This window comes from Doryrhamphus excisus, linkage group LG2 (assembly GCF_037039965.1).
Source record: "Doryrhamphus excisus strain RoL-2023G ecotype Guam linkage group LG2, RoL_Dexc_Guam_v1.1, whole genome shotgun sequence".
Classification (NCBI taxonomy): domain Eukaryota; kingdom Metazoa; phylum Chordata; class Actinopteri; order Syngnathiformes; family Syngnathidae; genus Doryrhamphus; species Doryrhamphus excisus.
Window position 1 is genome coordinate 29,509,258 of NC_136358.1, and position 25,348 is coordinate 29,534,605.

The window sequence follows — 25,348 nt, forward strand, 5'->3', positions numbered from 1 at the left end:
AATCTTTCATAAACGAACCCGAGTTAGTTGTATTCCGGTACGTTTGCTAAGCTGTACCACCGGAAATACACACCTAAACCTACCGGAAACTAACAAATACAGACGTGGTATCTGGTACACAATTGTTTATTTCATCTTATATTAACACCAACTTTGGCCGAGACGTGTGCACCACCTGCCGGATGGAAATGGTACTGCAGTTGGATTGGACATTAGTTTGGAATTCCTTCCATCATTTTCTATGCTCATATCTATTGTACAGTTGGAAAAGCAACTAGATATACGTGACCGTATGGTTCTACTGTAGTTTTTCTATAGGCTGAATCCCGGGCACCGCCTGCTGGCTGCTTTGTGTACTGCAGTATCCTTGTCATAACCACAGTAGCCTGATGTTAGTTTCACAACATAAAATTTATTCAATATATTACAAATATGTACAAGTCATGTAACAAGTAAATATTAAAATAGACATTTTTTAGAACTATCGTTCAAAAGGCATTATGTTGAAAAAATAGGTTTTGTTGTGATCTCACATTGAAACTGTAAAAGCTTTTTTCCCCTCCCCCCCGGAAGCCACGACAGACTCGAATGTGCGCGACACACAAAAGGACGACACACACGGAGGCCGCAAGGACGACGACGCAAAGAAAAGCAGCAAGACTTCAGTAAAACTCACAACGTCCACGGCACGGCCCTTAGGAAAGGTAGAAAGGATGCAAGGACGCAAGGATGCAGGCATGCACAGCGTTAATTGCCAACGTGGCGCCAAACTGCAGATGAAGAGGAAAAGAAAGGGTTAAAACAACAGGACGTCACGGACGAAGAGGAACACAAAGAATGCAAATATCTAGTATGGTGTGAACAATAATCCTAATAATCCTTGGCTATGTACAAATACACAGTGGTATGTATGTATCAAATAAGTTAGAAAATGAAGAGCACATTCTGTACACAACGTATGAACACAATAAAAGCATGAAATCTTTCACTTGTGTGACCCTGCTTGACGCGACTGGGTGGCGGAGGCGGGACGGCGTGCGAGTGCGGCGCCTTCCCGCGGCGCCCGACCCGCTCTTTTGGTCTCCTGGACTCCATGGTGGCCCGGCCCCCCCGTCCCGAGGGCGGGCGGCCCCTGTTGAGAGCCAGCCGGGGTGCGGATCAGTCCTAAGTGCTCCCCGTCTTAAGTGCTTCGCATTGCTGTGGCGGCCTCTCGAAAGGCGCTGCTCCACCCGGCGGCTCCTCATATGGGGGTGAGGTCAAAGTCGTCGTTGACCTCCACCAGCGGGATGTAAAACTCGGGGATCTCGAAGATGCTGGTGGACTTGTAGGTGGCCGGGTCCAGCTCCTGCAGCTTGAGCTGCCACTCCAGGCGCTGGACGGCGTTGAGGGCCGCCGCCTCGTGCTGCTGCCGCATCAGGAGGCACGTCTGCAGAGGGAGAAGGGGGCTGAATGCAAACACGCTTTCTGAGCTCACGTTCGATCGCTGCAGAGCCGCCACTCCAAACACGTCATTTGCTTCCCATGACTAAAATATTATTCCACAAACAAAATGGCAGACGGCCCACATCGAAACGTTACTAGGAATTCCGGTTTTCCTCTGACCTTCAGGAAATGATAGTCATGACAACCGAGGTTCCACTCCATGTAAATACCACACTGCTGTGGATGGCGGCCATGAACGCCACCCCCAATGCAGCTGAACTGGGAATTGTGAAAACTATCAAGCTAGAAATAAAGTAACCCCTCCTTTATGGCGGTTAATGGCTTCCAGACGCCACCGTGGTCAGGGAATTTCCAAGTAGTATTCCTTATTGATAAGGAATATTTTGATAGAGCCTAGCAAAGCACTAAAGCCCCACCCCCCCATTGGCAGTTTACAAAAATGACACTTTGGCATGAGGAGGGTTACTTCCTGCCGCCATTACCGACACCTAGTGGCCAGGGTGGACTACTACACATCGCATCTAAGAAGGCCGTTTTATATTATATTCATATTTGGGTTTGACTTCATGCTTATGCTGGCAAATGCTTCATTTTGCCAACAAACGTCAAATGTGCTGACTAACAGGCCGTGATGGTTCCGATGACAATGATGGCGCCCCGAGTGGCGAAGGCCGACTGTGGACTTTTGGAGCATGTGACCAAGACGTCCAACGTGAAACCCACCTTGAGCTTGTCGAACTTGTCGTCGACGTCTTGCAGCCAGGACATGAACTGTCGGGCGTTGAATCGATCTCTCACAGACGTCTTGCCGTCGTCGCTCTGCCAAGCCAAGGGCCACAGGTCAGCCATCTTGGACGGGGCTTTGGGGGATTTGTGGCTCACCTGAACATCTTGAGGCATGTTGTACACTTCGGCGTCGAGCAACACGGTGCAGGCGCTGAAGGGCAGCGTCTGATTGGCCAGCGTTCGCGCCGCCCGGTAATGCACCCGTAAGACCTCCTGCTCGTTTGACACGATCAGCTTCTCCTGCACGCGGGAAAGAAGGAAAAGGAGTGGGTGGGTTTCTACCACGACGCCGGCGGAAGGGGGGCTCACCCTCTCGATGCTGTGTTGCAGGCGCAGCTTCATGCGGACCACCTCCTGCTGCTTGAACATCTCCTTCAGCTGCTCGGGTAACGAGGGGGGCGGAGTTATCTGGCCAAAGGAGAGGAGACGGCGTGGGAATACTAGATAAGTACCAGGTACTACAGTACTGCTGGATACTCACTGTCGGGATACACAGCTTGCTGAGCGGGTTCCCATCCAGCAGGTAGGACCCGTTGAAGGTGACGTATTCGTCGTAATACTGCGGCGGCTGCGGCGTGACGCTGCACAGGACTTTGCGCTTCTCCTCGATCTTCTTCCGGATGTGCAGGAACTCGTAGTAGGGGTTGGCCCTTTCCGTCTGGTACGGCTCAATCTCCTCCAACTTGACCGACGCCACCATGGCGGCCAGCGACTGCTGGCCTTCCTTATCCTGCTGGCTGGTGCAGCCGGCCTGCGAAGCCGCCGCCTTGGGCATCTTCCTTTTGCGAGGGTGGGGCACGTGCACGTCGGCGTCCTCGTCTGAGGAGCGGATCTTCATCTTGGCGCCAGAGCAGTCCGACTCTTGGTCTGCGGACTGGGGGGAGGAGCTTCCCGAAGTGCTGTAGCTCAGGTCGCTGTGGCCCGCGGGCTGTGTGGGATCGCCACTAGAGGACTCCGGTTTCCTGTCAGCAGGATCCACCTCCATCGGCTCACAGTGGGAATCCGAGGGGCCCTCTGCACCCGGCTGCTCCTCTGCCGAGGAACTCTGAAGGAGGTCTTGATTGGAGTTCTGCTGGACGTCAGTGATGACCTGGTCGTTGTGCTCATGGCTCAGGGCAGACGGCTCATTGTCCGACGTGTCCATCAGAGCATCACAGGTGTCGCTTACGTCCGGGTCCTCTTGGAAACCGCTGGACTCCGTGCTGGGCTTGTTGGAGCCCAGTAAGGATTCTGTGGAGACGGGAATGTTGGTGCTGGTGGAAGCTACTGGGCTTTCCATCTCATCCATCACGACACCCTCACAAGCATTTTCCTCACTTGGAGGTTCCCCCCCATCAGGAGTCACCACTTTGTCCTTCGGGTCCCAGAGGTGCACTGAAGAGTCCTCCTGAAGGATGCAGGGCAGGGTCTCCCTCGCCTGGAGGCTTTTGGGGTTTGTGGGCTCTGAGGCCTCCACACATGGAGACAGCAGGGGGGGCTCAGAGTCCCTGTCGGTGCTGTCCGTCTGTGAAGTGTCCACATACGCAGGAGGGTCCGAGTGCTCCGTGGGGCCGGCTCTAGGACTACTACACAAAGCCAGACCCTTACCTGGAGGGTCTGGGTCAGGTGTGGAGCTGCCTGCGGCGCCTCCACACTCATCCGGCACCTCACTGACAAGCGTCTCCTCTCTTTCGCTCGACGTCTCCCTGGCGTGCAGACCTCCCGGGTTTTGGAGCAGTTCGCTCGACGCCTCCTCATCCAGGATGGCCCTGAGGTACGGAGACTCGTGTCTGGCGGCGAGCACGGGGCGAGCGGCGTGCTGCGCATCTGCAAGGCCGCCATCTTTATCCAGCGCGGAGGGCAACCGGGTGGCCTGAATGACGAGGGATGACTGCAGGAACGCCGGCTGCATGTCGGCCGCCTCCGGGTTCACGTCCGAGTCGTACTCGGCGTGCTTGGGTGTGAGCATGGTGGCCTGGCAGGAGTCCTCGGAGCTCGCCATGGAAACCAAGGACACGGACCTGGACATGAGGCCGCAGTGCTCGCCCTCGGGCCGGGGAGATCTGCTCAGACAGTTCTCCACCACGGACATGACCTTGGCGCTGATGGAGGGCAGGCTTTTCCCATCCAGGGACACGGTCCTGAGGCTGGAGGCGTCCTTCTGGGGTTTGTCTGGGGCTTCGGAGCTTTTGGAGCGCATGAGCTCCTTGCTGTAGCAGGCTTCCGTCTTTGTCCGGTCTTTGGGCCTGGACTTCCCGGGGTCGAGCAGAGGTCGCTGTTTGAGCCGCTCCCTCTCCTTCTGCTTGATCTTCTCCAGGTGTTTGCGGTGCCACTGCTCAATCTCCTGGTCTTTCAGGCTCAGCATGCGCTCAAAGCTGGTCTGCATCAGGTCATCGTTGACCAGTCGTTTCTCTTTGGGCCTGCCGTCTCGTGTTCCAGACGCCGGCTTGGATTTGACCTTCTCCGCGTCGGTGTCACTGGTCTTGGTCTTGCCGGGTTTGGTCTTGTCCCTGTCCCTGTGCCTGTCCCGGTCCTTGTCTCTGTCCCTGTCTCTGTCCTTGTGTCTGTCTGAGTCTCGGTCCCGCTCTCTCCGGTCCCGATCCTTCTCGGCCGTTTTCACGGCGTCGTCCTTTGATTTGCTGGCCAGGAGCTTCCCGCCTTCAGAGGGATGCACCTTCTCTTCCAGCAGGAACTTCAGGTTGGATCCGGAGCAGAGAGACCCGTCTTTGACTTTTTCTTTCCTCTTGCGCTCACAGTCCTTTTCCTTGGAGCGCTCGGACTTGTCACAAGGCTTTGCTTTCTTATCACAGCTGGGCCGATCTTTGTCTCTGTGATCGGCGGCAACGTAATCTCTGTCCTGCCTCTCCCGATCCGAGCGCCTGTCCATCTTATCTCGACTTTTCCTGCCGTCTTCATGCCGCTTTGCCGTGGATAGAGACCTCAGTTTGTCACTTTCCTTGTAGTTTTTATCACCTGGCGAGTGGCAGGAAGTGGCCACGGATTTCTCCCTTTCCTTCCAGCGATCCAACTGGTTCTGCAGTTCCGCTTTGTCCGAGTGTTCCGCCTTGGCCTTTTTTTCCTTGTCGGGATGCCTTCGCTCCATTTTTTCAGTCTCCTTTTCTTTTACCGAGAGCCTCTTGTCGCTTTTGTCACGTAAGCTCCTTTCCGAGGGCTCCAAATGTTCCTGATCAGCTGCGAGGGCGCTTATGGGCTTCTCGTCCGTCTCTTCTTTCCCACTGTTCCCACTCTGCGGAGGCTCATCTGGAATCCTCCCGGAGCTGTGGCAGTCGGCTCTGTCGTCACGCTCGCCAAACTTCAAGTCTTTCATCCTTTCCTCCCTGCGCTCTTTTTTTATGGCCTTGTCTCGCTCGTCTCGCGGCCTCTTCTCCTTGCCACTGGAATGTTTCTCCTTAGAGTTCCTCTCCTCCTTGAAGGGGGAGCACTCTGAGATCTCCTCTGCTTCCCTTTTCCCAGGCAGCGCTTCGTCCGCCTCGTCGCTTTTGAAGAAGTTTTCCTTCCAGAACTCTCTGTCAAACTCCAGATTCCTGTGGCCGTCTCTCCTGGCTTCCTTTGGTCTGTGCCGGCTGCGCTCCGCCTCGTATTCCCGCCGGTGTTTGTCTTTGTCCTTGTGTTTGACTTTGTGCTTCTTAGCCGCTTTGCCTTCTTCGCTCTTCCGTAAGGCGCCCTCGCCACCGCCGCCGCCGCCGCCGTCGTCTTTGTACGGGCTGCCGTCTGGCTCTCCGTCTCGCTGGTGATGTTTGCTCTTCTCTTTGTGCTTGTGGGCTTTAGTGCTGGAGCCCTCGGAGCAGTAGTCGCCTTCCGAGTAGTGGTTGTACTTGACCGTGTCCCCGGGACACGAGCTGTTTTCCTGTTTGAGCGGCGTGTGCTTGTCGGCCAGGCTGTGGTTGACTTTGGGAGATTTGATGGAGGACAAGTGGAAGAGGTGCACAGACGTGTCGTCCTTGGGGCTGAAGGACATCTTGAAGGTGTCTTCCTCGCGTCCCTTATCCGTGCTCTCTGACGTTTTGCTGTTCTCTTTCCCGTCCTCTTGGTTTTCCTTATTTTTATTCTGGCTCTTGTTCTTCCTCTTGACTTTGCCCTTGTCCTTTTGCTCGGCATTCTCCTTCTTACACTTCACGTCTGCCTTGACTCCCTCCCAACTCTGGGAACACGTGGGGGAGTTCCTTTTGTCGGGGAGGCTCTCACTTTCGTCGCTGGACGTGTCCGAGCTACAGTGCACCGGAGGGGGCCTCTGCTTTTTGGCTTTGGGGGAGGGATCGCCCTTGGTGCTCTGCTTCCCGCCCACGTTGTTCATATCCTTGTCCTCTTTCTCTCGCTGACGCAGTTCCCGCCGCAGGATGTGTCTGTCGTTCAGGGCTTTACTAAGATCCTCCTCCTCTTCCTCGTCCTTGAACTCGTACTCGTCCAGGCCTGCCATGGATGACGACTTTGCGGCTGGTTTAGCGTCCGAGTCTTTCTCCATGTCCGAGTCATCCATGTTGTCATCCACACTGGATGGATTGACGGAAGGGGGGTACTCGGAGTCTGCGGGATGAGGAGGCGGCCTTTAGTGAACAGTAAACATACAGTTAAAGTCAAGCGTGAGCCTCCAGTTACCCGAGGAGCTGTCCTCCTGCTCGTCTGAAAGCGACGCCTCCCCTTTCAGCAGCTGTTCCAGCTCCTGAGAGTCGGCCACGTCCACTGGACGCTCCCCACGCTTGTTGGCCTGGAAAGCGTTCCCGCCGTGGCGCAGCAGCAGCTTGACAATCTGGACGGATCATCAAATGGACACATTGGCGTGCTGGATATGACGGCATCATACAATTGTGGCGTTTTACATCTTTATGGCCGCTGCTGGAGGCATCGTGGAGAGGCGTGTCGTCGTCCAGACCCTGCGTGTTCACCTCCGCACCCGCTGCTATTAACACCTTGGCCACGTCGTAATATCCCAAGTTGCATGCTTCATGAAGGGGGGTCCAACCTGGTGAGCACAAAACACCACGGCACACTTAGACTCCTGAATCCACCGCACGGCGAACGCACAGTGCGGGCATCGAACCTGCAAAGTCTTTCACGTTGACGTCGGCGCCCAGGCTGATCAGCTCCCTGACTTGCTTGACGTCCCCTCGTATGGCCGCCATATGAAGGGGCGTTTCACCACGCTCGTTCCTCTTGTTGACTTTGTCCTTCTGCCGAGACGATGCGCTGCTCGCCACCTTCTTCTGCACGGGTGTGGTCTGGGAGGGGTGGCTGGGGGTTGAGTCTTGTGGCGGACAGAAAAAGTTTCAATTGATAGCAGCACTATATTGGATTTAAGGAAGACGCCTCGCCCCCCCACCCCCAACTTACAGCGAAAAAACACCTCACTAACACGAGGATGCCAGTCGAGTATGAGCCGATAAGGTGACATATGAAGGACGTATGAAAAGGTGTACAAACCTGGACTGTTGGCCGTCATTTGCATGAGCAGAGCCATCTGCTTGCGCTCGGACAGGGGGTACCCAAACAAAAGGTTGGGGGCCTGGGCCTTTTTGCCCCCAACCTCCTTTTTCACCTTCTTCTTGTCTGGTCCATCCTTATCTGCAAAGGCCAACCACAGCAGAGGCAATGTAAGACATCCTGGCCCAGGTTGGGGGGCGGCGGCGAGGGTTCCACTGTGCCTCCACCTTGTATCTCATAACAGATGACAAGTGTGACCTCCAACATTCCTGCTCATTAAGCCATTCACGTGTGCACGCAGCCGTCAAGACCCCCCCACCCCAGGCTGACTGACATGCATGGAACAGGGTGACGTGCATGTGCGGGTGAAGGGGCAAGGGGGGGGGGGCTAGTTGGGGGCAAAGACGGTGGGTGCTGCAGCCATTACCTGCGTAGGTCCTGCAGGGGGCCACTAATCTCTCCCCCCAGGTCTCACTGGACTGGCCTGGGTCTGACTCATCTGCGGCGCAAAGCAGAGAGGATTGGGGCGACGGGACTTTGGGAAACACTCTCTCTCCGGTGCTCTCTCGCCCATCACGTACACCACAGTTTATGTACGAGCCATGGCGACACAGCAGAGGACATCGGTGGGCGGCGCCCCTCGCCCCGAGAGGGCAGGGGGGATGTTAGCGTCTTTTAACCTTTTACCAAATGACTATGGGGCCAGACAATTCATAGACCGTCCTAAAAACACGTGGAGGTACCCACACGCTCTTGAAATGTGGGTGGAGACATGATATTTGATATCATTTCCATTGTATAATAAACAGCAACAAAAAGTATTTATCGACATATTTAATGACAAAGCATTGTGTTATCATATTTATGTCTAGTTACATAGTCATTAAAACATTCTTGCTTTATAAGATTAGCAACCCCCATCCATCCATTTTCTGGACCGCTTATCCTCAGGAGGGTCTTGGGCATGCTGGAGCCTATCCCAGCCGTCTTCATGTCTGAGAAACTTAAGGTATAAGGTTTTACAGCCTTCAAACATACATACAGTATAATAATGGGACACAAATGATGTTGGCTACACGGACTTCACTTTTTTGGGAACCTATCCCGGTGTCGGTACACCCCGAACCGGTGGCATACACCCTGGCCCCGCGATCCCAACCTTAAGGTTAGCATGGCTTCAGGTAGATGATGGAAGCTCCACCGGAGGAGCCGGCCTCAAACAAGGAAGCTAACTCCAGGAGTACCTGAGAGCAGCGACGATCAAATGCATACATGCTGGCAGGCCTAGCATACCTTTAGGGCGACCCCACAACTTGCACCGCTGCCAACGTAATAATAATAATAATAATAATGTTATTGTCAAGAAATATACGAGTGCACTTTCTGAGGCTGTGACCTTTGCTGCCAACTAGAACAAAGCGCCAGGGAGTAGCGTGAGGAACCATGTGGCAACCATGGAGTAGGAGGACGAAGAAGATAAAGCAGCCAGTCCTTACCCGTGTCCGAGTCTCGCTCCTCGGTCCGGGGCGGACTGCTAGTGAAGGAGAGCTTGCGTTTCATGGAAGACTTGACTTTCCCTTCCTTTCCCAGCAATTCACTCCGGTCCAGCTTGGGAGTCTTGGTGAAGGGGGACAGCTTGTCTTTGCACTGGAAGAAAACATCCTGATGACATCTCCAACTTGGGGATTACAGCGTGGACATAAACACTCCAGCATAGCTAAAGTTTCACATTTTCTTGTCATATTTATTTCAACAAGACAACAGTCTACTTTATTATTAGACCACGCGTCTATATGCATCTTCCATAAGGCGTTAAAATGGCAAACATACTCCTCTCCATATTTATTTGAATAAAACATCTTGACACGCATATTGGCCTTTGATCAAGTAGTATATGGAAATGATAGTATATATGAAGTATATGGGGATATGTGTTTTGGTCCCAACACCCAGCGACACCTGGGGGGCCCACAGCAACAACAAGCGTGTTTCTGGGGCCCGTGCGTGTGGGCCCACTCATGACACTCATGGCGGGATAAAACATTTCCTAAGAAGCACCAAGCCAACTGTGAAGCAAGACTTTTTCCAAAGTCAAGATAACCTGAGCTTTGGGAACTCGTGGAAGCGCCAGCCAGGGAATGTCTTCACCGACCGCATCAGGAAGCATGCTGCGACTTTGCTAACAATATGGAATAGATTGTTTGCCGTGAAATACATGACTGACATTTAGGATTAGACCACGTTAGTCACAAAAAGCACAGAAGACACCAATTCAGGAATAATAAAGACTTATGGAGTTTGAGGCAGTCGAAACACATCATGTGTCGCCGCTAATCCAACAACTACGCTTACACTTCTGTCTTCAATGTGCTTTTTTCACAAACAGTCAACGTCATCCGGATTCAACAAAGATGCCAGGCAAACCGACCTCTCCACTCCACTCCACTCCACTCCACGTACCTTCTTTCCCGCTGGCCTTTCCACCATGGCTCCATCCCTGTCGCTCCCAGGTTTGGCCATGGTGTAGCACCCGACTAGCTGCGACAACTCCGGCTCGGCAGGTTCATCATGCACCTGGGGTCAGGAAACATGTCTGATGAGACAAATGGGCCAAGCCACTAGAGGCACGAGGCGGCTTAGACGGCATCTTGTCAAGTTGCACGTGTTCGTCACACAGATCAGAATCAGAAATGGTTTATCAGAATCAGAAATGGTTTATTGCCATGTATGATCAAACACACACTAGGAATTTGTTTTGGTATAGTGCATACACATCTATTAAAAAAGAATGAAAAATACAAAATATGAAAATACAAAATATACAGAATAACAGTATAAATATATGTACACAGTCTGTTTTTGTTTGTTATTCCGGAAGTGCAGTCTGATTGTTTTTCCTAAGAGTCCAAACTGAGCGTTAATGTAACGCATATAATGAAAGTGTCAAAGTGGCAGGATAAGGCAGGGGTGGGGTGTGAAGAGTGTCAGGTGGGGTTCCGGGCCTTGTTGATGAGGCTGACAGCAGACGGGAAGAAACTGTTCTTGTGGCGTGAGGTTTTGGTCCTGATGGACCGCAGCCTCCTGCCAGAGGGGAGCGTCTCGAAGAGTCTATGTCCGGGGTGAGAGGGATCGGCCACAATCCTTTCTGCACGCCTCAGGGTCCTGGAGGCCTACAGATCCTGGAGGGACGGGAGATTGCAGCCAATCACCTTCTCTGCAGACTGAATGACACGCTGCAACCTGCCTTTGTCCTTAGCAGTGGCAGCAGCGTACCAGATGGTGATGGAGGAGGTGAGGATGGACTCAATGATGGAGGTGTAGAAGTGCACCATCATTGTCTTTGGCAGGCTGAATTTCTTCAGCTGCCGTAGGAAGTACATCCTCTGCTGAGCCTTCTTGATGAGGGAGCTGATGTTCGGCTCCCACTTGAGGTCCTGGGAGATGATGGTACCCAGGAAGCGGGAGGACTCCACAATGTCAATTGTAGAGTCACAGAGGGTGATGGGGACAGGAGAGGCTGAGTTCTTCCTGTTGTCCACAACCATGAACTCCAGGTTGTTCAGGTTGCACCAAGTCGCCAGATGGTCAACCTCCCACCTGTAGGCGGACTCGTCACCGTCAGAGATGAGTCCGATGAGGGTGGTGTCGTCCGCAAACTTCAGGAGCTTGACAGACTGGTGACTGGAGGTACAACTGTTCGTGTACAGGGAGAAGAGCAGAGGAGAAAGAACGCAGCCCTGGGGGGATCCGGTGCTGATGGTTCTTGTATCGGAGAAGTGTTTCCCCAGCTTCACACACTTTTTCCTGTCAGACAGGAAGTCTGTAACCCACCTGCAGGTGGAGTCAGGCACGCTCAGCTGGGAGAGCTTCTCCTGGAGCAGAGATGGGAGGATGGTGTTGAATGCAGAGCTGAAGTCCACGAACAGGATCCTAGCGTAGGTTCCTGCGGAGTCCAGGTGCTGGAGGATGTAGTGGAGGGCCAAGTTGACTGCATCGTCTACAGACCTGTTGGCTCTGTAGGCAAACTGCAGGGGGTCTAGGAGAGGGTCGGTGATGGCTTTTAGGTGAGAGAGCACAAGGCGCTCAAAGGACTTCATGACCACGGAGGTCAGGGCGACGGGTCTGAAGTCATTAAGTCCTGTGGTCCTTGGCTTTTTGGGAACAGGGATGATGGTTGCAGATCAATCATTTGGGACTTTTTAATTGACATTTCCACTACCTTGGTAAAAGGCATTAGGAATAATGGACAGGAAGCGACGTCAAGAGGAAGCATGAATGACAGATGGAGGACTGGCGTCTCAGCGGGGAATGCACCATGTACGACTCTTCTACAGGATCAATATTCATTCATTCATTCACTCATTAGTCCTGGCATGTCCACAGTGGGTCAACGTTTAAAAAGGCGGTCCAGGTGGACCCAATTACCAGTTTACTTGTCCGTCCTCAGCTCTTCATTACGGCAACAAAGAGTACACGGCGTGTAGAGAAAATAACCAACACTTTATTCCTCTTTCTAGAGGTCAAACAGAGGTCCACCTTGAGTCAGCAGACATCTGAGGTCCTCCCATACTGACACAGCAGATGGGAGACATCAACATGAACCAGGACCAGAATATGCAACACAGGGAGGGTGTGTCTATAATTACAATGGCATTTGGTCCTCCGCTGCATTTTGTAAGCAGCTCTGGGGCGCGTGAGCGCCGACGGGAGCTGCCATTAACCTTGGGCAGTTTCGTGTCTGGATCAAACCTCGCCCCCTCTTGGCACACTTCACACGGACTGGGGCCCAAATGAGTCTGGCACGCTAACACGGGATATTTGACAGGTCATGTACCGGGGTCTCCTAGCTGTGTGGCCTGTGCGCTAACCACTCAACCGCCGTGCAGCCCAGCTCCGGCCATTTTAGACTGATTTTGGCAGAATAGCTAAATATTTTATTTACAAATGTAACACCATGAAGTATTTGGAGTTAAAATGTCCCTTCTCTTGCAGGCTCTAGCACTGGGACAAAGACTTAATGACCGACAAGAGGGTTTGGGCCTTTCTGACCTGTAAATGTAGTGAGAATGTTGGATTCTGCTGTTACACCATGCTAACGTTTCAGATCAGGGGGTTTGCGTATTTGGAAGGGAGCCTTCAAAGAAGTTTGGGACGACTCAAAACGCTCGGTTTCAGAGGGCGTGGTAAAGCTGGAGGTTTGTGATGTCATAGATGAGCGGGCGCTCTGCCCTCCCCCAAGCTCTGCTTCTCTGCTTACGGTGTTAGCCATGCCTCCAGGAAGAGCTTCTTCTGGTGGAAGGGAAAGCAACACTTGTCTACAATTCCCAACGAGGAAAACAGCCACAAGTGGTTGGAGTTCCTGATTCCCGTTCCTGTGAACAGCATTTCCCACTGGACTGCTTAGTGAACATGGGCCACTATGCAGCTGGACTAGCCCCCAAACTGAAGCCCTACGCCTTTCCAACGTTACTTGGTGGTGTGGAAGAGCCACCAGTTTCAGTGTCCAACTGTGTTTACCTTGTGTAATTCATGGAGCAAAAGCGCTTGTCTGTGTAGCATTATAGAATGTGCATACAGGGGGGGGGGTTGCTAATAGCCATTTCCCACCACAATCAGTGGCTCTACCAGAGTCCTACAAAAAACCTGACCACATTACACATTACCAATGCTGTAGAAAGCCTAACGCTATAATGCTTAAGCTACTCACCATTGCAAGAGACAAAGACACAAAGAAAACAAACGGGCCCATATCCAATTAGCCCAACATGCATGTTTTGGGATGTTGGGAGAAATGCAAATGCAACATGACCACACCTAGCTCGCTAAGGGGTTCTGTATTTGGGAGAACCTGGTGCTGCAAATGGATGTGTAAAAAAAGCACATCCAGCGTAGAAACATGATCCAGCGACTGCAGCATGGGACCGGGAGGAAAGAATGCTAAAAATAGCATTGAGCCTCACACATAGCAAGCAGCACCAGCATCAATGCTACTCCATGACAACATTTCCTGCTGCTAACTCACACACGTGGACTAGAACTGCACCATTTTGCTCAAAACGGGAATCCTAATTATCTTGTTTGGCATTGAGATAGCAATTTCATAGCCCATGCTACTTTTATGATGATGCACAATTAGCCTCCTCGTCTTGTTGTGCTGTAGAGGGAATCCAGTGTTCAATAGTATCGTATGCCGGCCAGGGCAACATAGCCAACTCCGAGCGCCTGGCCAGCAAAGTGTCTGTCGTGCAAAATGGCAACCTTTGTGTCTGAAGCAGCTCGCTGAGTAAAGTGTTTTTCAAATCATCAATATATAGAATGGAAAATCTAGATATTTTGTGCAGCTTCAACGTGGATGTGGCAGATTTCACATAGACAAGGATGATACAGAAACACTTTCAGCTGAACTCCATCAGAGAATACTACAGTACTGATTGGCGGGCATACTACACTCACGCCGACAATGGACAGCTCGTCACGTTCTTTTCTTCCTGTATGCAGTCAGGCTAAATGATGGGGGGTGGCTCTCTCAGCTGCACATCCACTCCCAGCCGCCTCCTCCTCCTCCTCCTCCTCCTCCTCCTCTCCTTCTCTCCTCCTCCTCCAGCACCGACTAACAAGGAGCAGGAAAGAGCAGCCCCATTACTACGGGAGAGAGGGGCAGGGGCAGCAACAAAGACCTGCAGAGGTCTCCAGGAGGATGGCACTTGACGGGCTTGGAGCAGAGAGCTAGACGGTGCAGTATTTCAATGTGTTTGCACACAAAACCCTCCCCAAAATGGAAGGGGGGCGTTGGCCTACACGTCACTTGATCAGACCTAGTTCCCCGATTTGTATCTGACTGATATGGACTGTTGGCAGACCTACAGGGCTCCTTTTAGGCTGTGTAGAGAAGTCTGGTCTATTTGTATTTCTTTACAGTGATGGGTGGACACACATGGGGAGGACTCATCTGTCTGGGGCGGCTCAGAGGTGGGATCATGTCCATAAGGAAGGAGGACTGTCCTCCTGACGTCACGCTTGGAGCAAACAAGTTTAGTTTGTTTTGAGCAAAGAAAATAATACATGTTCATGCGTACAACCACGGCATTGTATTCACAAGAGACACCCGTCTATACACCCGTCTATACACCCGTCTATACACCTAGAGGCCCTGCATGTGTGAGGAATTGCGATGGTATTCCTGGCTGGCAGATGAAGGGCTGCAACGCCTCACGTCTGAGCGTAACCTGCTGCTGTAGTCGTTTAGACAGCGTGGTGATGCCCATGCGAGCCGGATGGAAGCGTTACAGCACTTGAAGGGGAGCCATGATGCTTTTTCATTGTAGTTAGAATGTTGTATAAGGGGTGTCACTAGCAAGTGGGTTGGGCCATATTCTTTCATCATCACGTCAATTCGCCATCCAACATGCTGGTTCTCTCATTGTCGGCGTCTGTTGTCGTCTAGGTAGTCCTCCCGGCAGCGCCGCCATCATCACGTCAATTCGCCATCCAAGATGCCGCTTTGGCCATTGTCGGAGTCTGTTGTCGTCTACGTAGTCCTCCCGGCAGCGCCGTCATCATCACGTCAATTGGCCATCCATCATGCCGCTTCTCTCATTGTGGTAGTATGAAATGGTCTACACTCACTCAAGTGGAGCACACACCCACGTAGAAGAACAACATTTTGACAGATTTTGGAACACACATAAGGCGCACCACATTAAAAGGGCCATCATCAATTTTTGAGAACATTTAAAGACTTAAGTGCGCCTTATATCTATGTATGTGAAACAATGTTTCTCTTTAAATGTAGTGGTTGTGGCTTCCATACGGATTGGCTCTATGGTCTGAGCATTACAGTAACCACGATAAACAAGGGATGACTGTAAATATGTGTAAACATATGAATGGCTGCCATGATGGACACCTTCATCGCAGAGTTTCATATCATATTTAGTAGTGCATCTACAAAGACATCCTGCGGCCTCTGCTTGGTCCAGTGCGTGATAAGAGGAGAGGGGTGTGGCAGCTTCACCATGATGCGTAACGCACCCCGCTCACAATGCCCTGAGCATCGCACACTGAGAACTGAGAACAACACCCCCCTGCTAAAACACCCCCCTACTCACGCCACCTGGCTCCTTGTCATTAGGTCCTCTTTCCCAAGCTCAAGTTGTCAAGGGACCGCTTTTGAAGACGTACGACATCAACATGGGGCCATGACGACAGCAAACTCAGAAGCATCCGTGCAGGAGCGCATGAAGGCGTGGCAATAAAGCTGGGAAAGGGGATTACTGCCAAGAGTGAAACTTTAGTTTGGATTTAAAAGAGGCATTTTGATACACCTGTCCTGGAACCTTTCTGACAGACTTGGTAGACTCCACCACATGCTATAAAATGTGTAAGACGGGTAAACAGGTCTAAATAGTCCAGTGGTTCTCATGTATTTTCTATACAATTGAGTGATGATCTATTTACAGTGGATGTGACTTGGTGGGGATGATTCGATTTGGTAACATAGTATGGTAACATAGTATGGTACAGTATGGTCCACAGGTAACGATACCATTCAAAAACAACATACACAAACGGTTTAAAAACACAACGGTTGGATACAATTCGAGACAGGGTTCCAGACTGCAACCAAATGGGCAACTAATAGAGTTGGGCGCTATATTTTATGTATCGGTATAGATTCTTCCAATGGTAAGAAAGTATACAGTACTGGTATAAATAAGATGATCATCATAAGATGATTGAAATGCTGTCATCATAGGGAGTAGGAACGTCGGTGTCGTGGCACACGCTCCTTAAAAACACCGAACAATCCCAGCCGACCTACACAGGTTGAATTGGCAAAGCTAGCAGGGTTAGCTTGTGTTGTTGCATGCGTGCGTGCGCCTTGGGCAGCTGTTAGCTTTGAGCACCTCTTCACTACACCAAACGGCCAGATACCCCCGCGGAGATGCAAACAAGACGGTATAAAGGTGGCTGTATAAAGACGGTGTCAACCATGTTTACCGTCTGTCATCATGGTGGAAACATACTCATCGAGCCTGAGCCGCGCACACACAACCACACGAGCATGCTAGACTAAGGACGGCATTGCAACCAGTTTACGTGGGGAGGGGATTGTTGGGTATAATGGTTTAGTGCCAGGATTGAGGGGTTCCCCCACAAGTCTACAGTTCATCAATGTCTTCTAATGCCTTAAGCTGTATCTATATTTTCATTCATTTAGACATTTCTATTTCATTTAGTCCAAGCATGTGTAACATTTGCATTTTCAAAAACGTATAATAGGCTTTAGTCAACCACAAAACAGAGATCATTTACTGATGAACTAGTTTTGGACACGATGAAGCGAGGGAGCGATGTTCAAACCGCCAAGTGGCGAGGGACGACGGCGTAGACGTGTGTGAAGATGATGCTTTCATTGTGCTGGCTTCATGACTTGCATCTGCAAGACACTGGCTGAAAAGGGCTTATTCATACACTTGTGTATGGGGGGGGGTCAAGAGAACCACTGACTTCTAGGAATGAATTGTGCTCAAAGTTTTCTAACAATTTTCTCCAACACAGAACATACTGTTGCTATTAGCACATGAAATGGGCCATCTATGCATTCTTTCTCCTGGAATGATTGGATAAATAAAGCTTGGATTAGAATTCCTCCATCCGAGCTGACAGGATGAATTACTGTACAATATATCTTGATGCATTGTTGCTGTGTGCTCATGTGGTCACCTTCATTGCATACGGATTTCAGACTGGACTTAAAGTGCATGGTGTCCTTTCCCCACGCATGTAATGCCTTTTATTGAAATTAAGCAAATACTCGGGCATTTTATGGGCTAAAACAAAAGGCTTTAGAGGCTGGCCACACGCTTAGAGAGCTCTCAAGGGTGGTGGTTCCAGTCGGCCATGTAAAAACAGGCAGCTTTTGTAAGCAGGCAACACACCCCCAACATGTCACTGACTGAGTGGGAGGCTCCCGGCTTGTCGGGCCACGCTTGTTTCCTAGAGTATGAATTAGGTCAATATTAGACTATATATTTCGCCGTATACATCTTGCAGTAGGCCGATATGCTCCATGGGTGCACCCAGGAGGACCTTTCATAGCGACCGCAGACAGCACCACCCACCTCCAGCACGCACGCATGCATGTTATTGGGCTGCTGTGGTGTTACTACTCGGATATGGTTGGCATTGTGCGCCACATAATACAAGCCTTGCTGCTGCTTCTCTGCAACGTTCACGCCGCCTTTTCGCGTGTGTCAATGTTGGGTAAAACAGCAGCGCTCAAGACAAAAGCCCAACACCGCAGCCCCCTTGACTGCCCTCGCCAGTGCTCGCCCCCACCCACCCCACAACCCTAGCCAGGAGGCTAACCAGGCTAGCCAGCGAGCTAGCTAGCTAGCCTGCTAACAGATCCACGCACTGGCTCCTTCACACATATTTTCCTATCGCCGCGTCGCCTGCCACACAAACGTTAGCCAGCCGTCGCCGAGTACTTGAGGCGGAAATGTTGCTCATGTTAAAACATATCTGCTTCACACGTGCTGTAAACCCACGCCAACACATTAAATATTCCATTTTGTCACGTACTTTACGTCACTTTAGCCCCGCGTTAGCCACATGGCTAACATCAACTAGCCTGTGGTGTGTGTGTGTGTGTGTGTGCTTAACAGAGCAATCGGCTAAACAAGCGCCAAAGCGAAAAACCGCACTTACCTCTACGCGGGGAGTCACCAACTCATCCGGGATTCGGTTGGCAACAGAAAACGCTATTTCAACCCACCGAAAATACGGGACGTGAAGCGTAGCCTACGGCAGTGTGACGTTCATGGCTGCTTTTGAAAACATCGTCCTCCTCTCAGAGAAAAGACTAGCGAAAACACGCCAGCGCCTGCTCTGATTGGGCCGACGGCTGTCACGTGACCCGCGGAGCTACGCAGAGGCTTAAAAAGCTCTCGTTCGGCCGGGAGAGGGCTTGTCTGTGGGGGTAAGCGGGACGCCATTTGTAACAATTCTTTACCGCACGCACGCCATGGTAAGAACAATCCATATGCTGTTGCGTTTTGTTAACTTATAGCAGGGGCCGTGTCGTATTTGCATCTGCTTTGCTCTCAAAGCAACGGAGGGCGAGATAGGGCGCGCCTGACGTCATCTTTTCGGCTCGGCTGCGGTCATTGAGAACCTTCTGGAAAATTCTGGCGGATGACAAGGCGCCCTTTAAGATAAAGCAATAGTCGCCTGTTCACTCTGACGGTGTTTCTATTTTTCCCGTCTTCAACACGGCCAACCCCTTTGTGTCCAATCTGTTACGCTGTGACATTTGCGACATGACTGCGCATGCGCAAGGGCTCTCATTGTGACATGTTGTAGACTTTGTTGCCGAGTCCGGCGATGCTCCAAACCGCCTTCTCATTTAGTCGAAGCGAAATTTAACGACCTTTTCTGGTATTCGGGGATTTAAAAGTGAAAACATATTGTTCTGCAGTTTGTGTTCTCCCCAAGCAGCAGCGGGTTTTGCTGAGAGGTCCGCCCGCTCTAAGCAGCCACTCGGAGGGCATAGTGGAGCTCTACCAGCCAGGAATCATGCATGGTCGGGGGAGCAGCAGTCTAGGAAGTGCCGCTCCAAGTGTGTTCCTGTACGCTAACTGCTAAAGCAACACCTTGACACTCGGAGTGTGATGATTGCAATATCCAGTATCTGCCATGTACATTTGATACCAGATAAGAAATGGCTATATTAAGCAGTCATCTTGTCAGATAAGGAGCCTTAATAATAAACATACAGCAGCACAGTACAGTCGTTTATTTACACATGATCAGGATTTGTGCATTTACAGGTCTGGTCTCACACCAAAACCGGGTCCTTTAGGAGGTTCTGTCAGGGAGGTCAGTCCACCTGCAGGCTCGCAGGAGAAACGGCCACTCCTACATGGAGGAAAACGTAAAAAGTCAACTAGAATCAGCAGGTTCACTTTAGATGGCCAATAAACAACATTATGATTGTACCTTGGCCCTGGTGGTGGGACTCTGCCGGCTTGCAGCTCATCTATGATGTGCTCTATATCCGCTGGGGTGAGGTCCTCCTGAAATAGCAAAGTAATAACACAAAGTACCATTTAGAATGATAAAACCACTGTTGAGTAGGCCGCACTAAAGCACGATGGGTAATGCGTGTGAAGAAGATGTACTTGTACTTATAAAGTTGTGTAGAAATTGGTTTAGCTTTTGTGTAATCTAACTAATATAACAACTAACAACCTCCCACTGGGGTCAGGAATATGTTGTAGTAACTAAGAGTGATGCACTGTATTCCTTCACAGTGGCAGGAAGCGGCTCTTTAGTGGAACACAGCTCAGCCCTGCACCCTGGCCAGGGCTCAAACTGGCCTCCACAAGTCCCTGCCAAATTCAAAGAAATGTGTCCATCATCCCTAATCCTTATGCAAGACATGAATGCTTATGTCTCTTTTCTGTGCACTCTAAAGATAGAAAAACTGTTAAGAGACAAGCCACCCACAAAGACAGCTCCTAACAAGGTATTATATATACACCTGCCGGAACCATGTAGTAACCTAGTACATTCATGATTACAAGTAATACTTTGAAGCATTACCGGAACCTCCTCCCTGGAAACATCTACTGTAGCATGACTGTTCCAAAGTCCACAGTGAAAACAGCTGGAGGTGGTGGTCTGGGGCGTTGAGAGTGCGTGGTGAAGCTAGTTGCTACCGGGTGTGGTGTAGTGGTGTCAATATGCGATTCTATCTGTGCTTATATCTTTAGTAAGTTCGTATCTTTAGTAAGACAAACATCTCCTGCCTCACATATGGGTTGGAGATGATGTGTAACATTTTTGAAGAAGAATGTCAGCCAACATGGCTGCCTCCAGGTCGCTACATCATGGTTAGGGTTGTTTTGATGCAGGAAAGTATGATGATGTAGCCACGCGGATGTTTAGTGTAGCGCTTAGTCTGGCGTGGCCTTGAACGTGCTTGTGGGCATGTCGGTCAGGGCGGCTGCAGGGCACGTATGGAGACCAGGCACGGACCAACAGGCCTTTTCCAAACATCCACATGCAGGTGCTTCAGGAGTGCCAAAGTGATGGATGAAGGAACCACACTCACATAGTAGTTGTCGTTGATCTGCACCATTGGCGCGTTCACGCAGGCACCGAGGCATTCCACTTCTATGAGCGTGAACATCTTGTCTGAAGTTGTCTCTCCAGCTTTGATGCCTGCATAGAAACCCACATTAGCAGACAGTATACATACATATATATACACATACATATTCATACGTATGCAGGCATCCCCACTGCACTTTGACAGTCAAATATGAGACACGGCGAGTGAAGGTCATTTCGTCACGCCCGTGCAACCAGAATGAAGTACGTGTTCCATGTTGAGTTATTTCCATGAGAATGACAACTAGTCTGAAATGTGTCGACAGCATGATGCCAGCCTGTGTGATCGTTAGCTTGACTCATATTGGAGTTCACTCATCTACCATCTTGGTTTACCCATTTGGCCTGGCTGGAGTTATCCACCGGGTCTCTGGTCCACAGACTCCAAGTGTGACTTTTTTTTTTTAAATCTCAGTGACATGTATCAACAACAACAACACACAGATGTGAAACGGATGCTTCTGCCTACTCCTTTTGGACATGTGATACTGCCAATTGTACTACGTGATGTATTCCACTGTAAACGGTATGCATGCTCAAATCCACCAGTACCACTTCCAGGGAACTTTCAACCACTTTACACTCCTAAAGGGGAAGGAGGAGACAAACGCCAAGGGTGGAGGAAGGAGGGCGGTGTTTGACATGATGCCACCAATGAGGACTTCAGGAGGCGTGGGGGGGGGGGGGGGGTGGATAGAGAAGACAACTGTCATTTATTGTTGACTATTTGTCAGTACAAGAGTGAAAATGAGAGGAAATGTCAGTATTTCAGATATTTGTGTTGCTATATTTAAGTGGGTTTCAGCATTTTCTGCTTTTTAAGTCAGGGGCCTCTGTGCTCCCCGTAGACTAAGGTTAGTCTAGCCCTGGTATGTGGGTGATGGAGATAGATGTGTCATGCAAGCGTAAGCACACAAACATTATGAACATGAATTGTTTGAGCTCCACTGGCAGCCAAATATGTGCATTGTTATCTTCAGTGTAGACAATAAAGTGCATTTCCCTTCCTGCATCCTGCTTCCATGTCTTCATTGGGGACGGGCCATCATGTACAACCTCAGCGCTGGTCACCCTTACCCAGTTTATTTTGGATGGCCTCCAGGATGCTGTCGGAGTTGCAGAGCATGCACGGCGTGGTGGTGCAAATCTGAATGAAGTACTTCCCCACAGGCTGGCGCAGAAACATGGTGTAGAAGGTGGCCACCTCGTACACCCTCATGGGAGCGATCTCCAGCACCTCGGCGACCTGGAGGACAACAACGGCACCCGTTCAAGCAAGCTGTGACCTCTAATAGTGAGCGTCCAGCCCCCCCAGAATGCAGCGTGCCTTGTTCATGACGGAGATGGGAAGCCATCCGTGTTGTCTCTGGGCTAGGTCCAACACGGGGATGGTCGCCGCTTGCTTGTGGCCCACAGGGTACATTGAAATGATGGCTTTGATTCTCTAAGGACACAAAGAACAAGACCGGATAACAAAATCAGCCCCTTTCTGCAATTGTGGAATTGAGTTGCTAAAGCGTCAAATAAAGGCTGGGCTGAACGTGGAATTGTACATATGCTTGACGTCAGGAAGTGCTACCTTTTTGTTCTCCTCTGTGAACTCAAAGGGCGTGTCAGGGTTGTTGCTGGCTGTGTCTCGGTGCTGAAAAGGACAGATCTTGGCTTTAACAGGAACAACCATTCAAGCGCAGTGGGTCTCAACTGGTTTGGCTGCAGGGCCCACCGCCACCTTGCAACGACACGCGGCCACCCACATTGCAAGCCTTACCTCTGCATCTCTTCCTGCTTCCAGAATAGAATACAATAGAATAAACTCCAATCCAATGCAATAGAATAGAATAGAATAGAAGCTCTGCTCCAGCTTAGACCTACATGCCACAGCCTTAGGACTGGGGGGCTGTCATCCGCTTACAGCCACGCCCATATAAGGACGCCCGCTCCTCTGTGACATCACAAAGGAAGTTTCGCGACGCCCCCCTGGAACAGAGCATTTGGAGCCGTCCCAAAAACCGGACTACCCGGAGAAACGCCAGCACTCATGGGAAGAACATGCGAACTCCACAGAGATGCTCAAGCGGAGATTGGAACCGGATCTCCTGCCCGGGCACGCATTGTCCCTTACTTAGATATCCAGGTGAAGGTTAAACTCACCACAAAGATGCCACCAGCTCCGGTACGTGTAGCAGACTGATGGAGACCCCTCACCTGGAAGCACAGGCGTCAACAACAAGTCGCTTATATTGTCTGCCACATATGTACGCATTCATATCAAACTAATGTATCAAACTGATCTTAAAGTCCCATCGCTCCGAGTCTGCCGGATAATGGATGTAAATGTACACACTTGACAGCTGGAGGGGAAGCAAATCCATGCTAACGTTGTCCTAGCTTGGTTGTTAGCTAAGCGGCCTTGCCCTTGTGAAGAGTCATGCTATTTTGTCACAAACGCCTTCTCAAAAATGGCCGCAAAGCCATAGAATATGAAGCCGTACCATCCGCGACACCGCAGACCGAGCAAGTGTGGAGAAAAACATCCCGAGGGTAGAAGTTTGGTCCCCGGCTCGTCAACAAATGGAGAGGACAACCGCAGCTAACAACATGAGCCACTCGACTCTCGATTATCTACGTCTGACTGACTGGTGACGTCAGCAAGGAAAGGAGGGGTCTTTTTACACAAACAAAATTCTGACAAAAACAACACAACTAAACAAATGACAAGGGAATATAGAGAAAATGAATAGATATAATAAATAAAGTATAGCTAAAAAAAACAAAATTTCGGCGCATTTTAGGGGTTTTCCATGGGCCTCGCTAGAATTGAATAGGTCCGTAAACAAAGACAGGTATGTGTGATAAAAATGTTAACAGGTTGTTGTAAATAAACATCCCCAAGCCTTAAGTGAAACATGAACATTTCCTCCTATTTCCTTCCCTTTTCTGTGCATTCCAATGAGAGAAAAGGAGTTAGCATGACCCAGCTAACAACAATATAGGAGATACCTAGGCAGACTAGGCTCCAGGCAGACATTCATCCCAAGATGAGCATCCCATGTATCTGAGATAGCTTCTGCCCAGCATGTGCAGCCACGATGTGGGTCAGGCTGTATCCAGGCCACCTCCTTCTGTTTGTGCAAAGGTTACAAGTCTAAAAATATTTCCTCCAAGTTGCTCCAAGGTATTGGGGCCACATTGAAGGCATTGAACATCCAGGGATATACCAGTGAGGTTGCTGGTTCCAGTGCAGCGCCTGTTGACCCTCCACCTCTTGGTCATTCTCACAATGTCCGGGCAACTCAGCACTACTTTCCCAACAGTTTGGAGGGACGGATGGAATTGCTTTGAGGGCCAGATTTGGTCCCCTGGCCTGAGTGTGTTTGTGCGTTTGTGTGTAGATCCTTCAAATGATACTTTACGCCAACGACCAATGGTGGCAAGGTAGCTGATAATATTCCACAAAGTTTGCACTTGACTTTGGACTGCAACAGGACTCTCTCAGGTACAGCGCTAATTAGCTAAGGGGATGCCCTTGTTGCCGTTCATGCACTTGGATTGTGTGTGTGTGAGTGTGTGTGATGCACAAATGGTGTTTACAGAGGAGACAGCTGATCAACCTCAAACAGTGCAGGGAAAAGTACACACACACTTCCTCAAATCTCTGCACCCCCCCTCCCCCATGTTTACAAGGTAATGGCCTGTGAGTCATTGCACACACACTGCTATCAAGGACATGGCGGGAACATGTTCTTGTTGCCAGGCGACACAGATGCACTCATTCAGCATCCCGTGGAAGTGTCCGAGATGCCCAATACACACAATGTGTGTGTGTGGGGGGGAGGGGGGGGGGGTCAAGCACCATGCCCTGAGGTCTGCATGAAACAAACTACTACTGGTACGCAGAGGCGGGAAAGCAGGTATTTTGGAGTGGCCAATGAACCTAACATGTTTCCACTGCATGCTAACCACTCGGCCAGGTGGAATGGATTTTTTTCGGGCGCTTTAGCACCACAATATGTATTTCCCATGGCTTCCATTGTTAGCTAGCTTATATTTACTTGTTTTCCTGTGATAGATTACACAGAAAAGGGAAATGTTCGTGTTTGAAATCAGGATTGGGAAAGATGGGCAAAATAGCAAAAGTGTGGTTCCCCTTTAATTAAACTCCACCCACCTGGGTGGAGAGACACACCCTCTTCTCCTGCAGGAGGGGGAAGAGGTGACAGTCACTGAGATGCAGGCGGAAGAGCTCTCCTCCAGCATATTTTGGGAATATCGGGATTGGGAATCTGGTACGAGATTGACTTGAAGGCCAACTGAAGTCCTATTGGTCTTGGTCTTTGATCTCCAGCAGGTGTCAATCACTGGAGGGCGGTCGTGTCAAGGGAACGTTTGGACACGTGAGGTTTACAGTTTTAGCAACATGTCTTTAGCCTCCGCCTTTTTTGGTCTCCTTCTCCTTTTGTAGTCCTGGAAAACCCAGCTAGTTTATGTTGTTCTTGAAGGTCTTGGAGGCCAACGTTGGGGA

General features: G+C 50.5%; 2 protein-coding genes across 6 annotated transcripts; both read right to left on the minus strand.

Annotated features, from left to right (window-relative positions):
* Window positions 1–386: 386 nt before the first annotated feature.
* ankrd12 (ankyrin repeat domain 12) lies at window positions 387–18,534 on the minus strand. Of its 5 annotated transcripts, XM_058061474.2 has the most exons (13): window positions 18,361–18,532; window positions 10,108–10,221; window positions 9,144–9,294; window positions 8,075–8,146; window positions 7,648–7,788; window positions 7,268–7,471; window positions 7,047–7,189; window positions 6,826–6,976; window positions 2,711–6,753; window positions 2,539–2,637; window positions 2,326–2,469; window positions 2,167–2,262; window positions 388–1,426 (listed from the first exon to the last, which is right to left on the minus strand). In XM_058061474.2, exons 2-13 carry the CDS (start codon window positions 10,165–10,167, stop codon window positions 1,241–1,243), a joined length of 5,490 nt encoding a protein of 1,829 aa, XP_057917457.2. In that variant the 5' UTR covers window positions 10,168–10,221; window positions 18,361–18,532; the 3' UTR covers window positions 388–1,240. The 5 variants fall into 5 exon arrangements, with proteins under 5 accessions (XP_078645221.1, XP_078645223.1, XP_078645222.1 ...); XM_078789095.1 differs by having other exon boundaries at window positions 387–1,426; window positions 2,167–2,469; window positions 18,361–18,533; XM_058061475.2 differs by lacking the exon at window positions 8,075–8,146.
* An 887-nt stretch (window positions 18,535–19,421) lies between these two features.
* Window positions 19,422–23,481, minus strand: ndufv2 (NADH:ubiquinone oxidoreductase core subunit V2). Its single transcript, XM_058061479.2, has 8 exons — window positions 23,319–23,481; window positions 22,978–23,031; window positions 22,406–22,468; window positions 22,154–22,270; window positions 21,904–22,072; window positions 20,768–20,877; window positions 19,651–19,727; window positions 19,422–19,569 (listed from the first exon to the last, which is right to left on the minus strand). Exons 1-8 carry the CDS (start codon window positions 23,358–23,360, stop codon window positions 19,476–19,478), a joined length of 726 nt encoding a protein of 241 aa, XP_057917462.2. The 5' UTR covers window positions 23,361–23,481; the 3' UTR covers window positions 19,422–19,475.
* Window positions 23,482–25,348: the final 1,867 nt, after the last annotated feature.

Coding starts and splice junctions, on each gene's coding strand:
- ankrd12 (XM_078789095.1), bottom strand. CDS start 10,167: ATGGCCAAACCTGGGAGCGACAGGGATGGAGCCATGGTGGAAAGGCCA. Junction 8,147..9,143: donor GGAGCGAGACTCGGACACGG/GTAAGGACTGGC, acceptor TTTGCGCCGCAG/ATGAGTCAGACCCAGGCCAG. Junction 7,190..7,267: donor CAACGTGAAAGACTTTGCAG/GTTCGATGCCCG, acceptor TGTGCTCACCAG/GTTGGACCCCCCTTCATGAA.
- ndufv2 (XM_058061479.2), bottom strand. CDS start 23,360: ATGTTTTTCTCCACACTTGCTCGGTCTGCGGTGTCGCGGATG. Junction 22,469..22,977: donor GAGCTGGTGGCATCTTTGTG/GTGAGTTTAACC, acceptor TGTCCTTTTCAG/CACCGAGACACAGCCAGCAA. Junction 20,878..21,903: donor GGCCATCCAAAATAAACTGG/GTAAGGGTGACC, acceptor GTTTCTATGCAG/GCATCAAAGCTGGAGAGACA.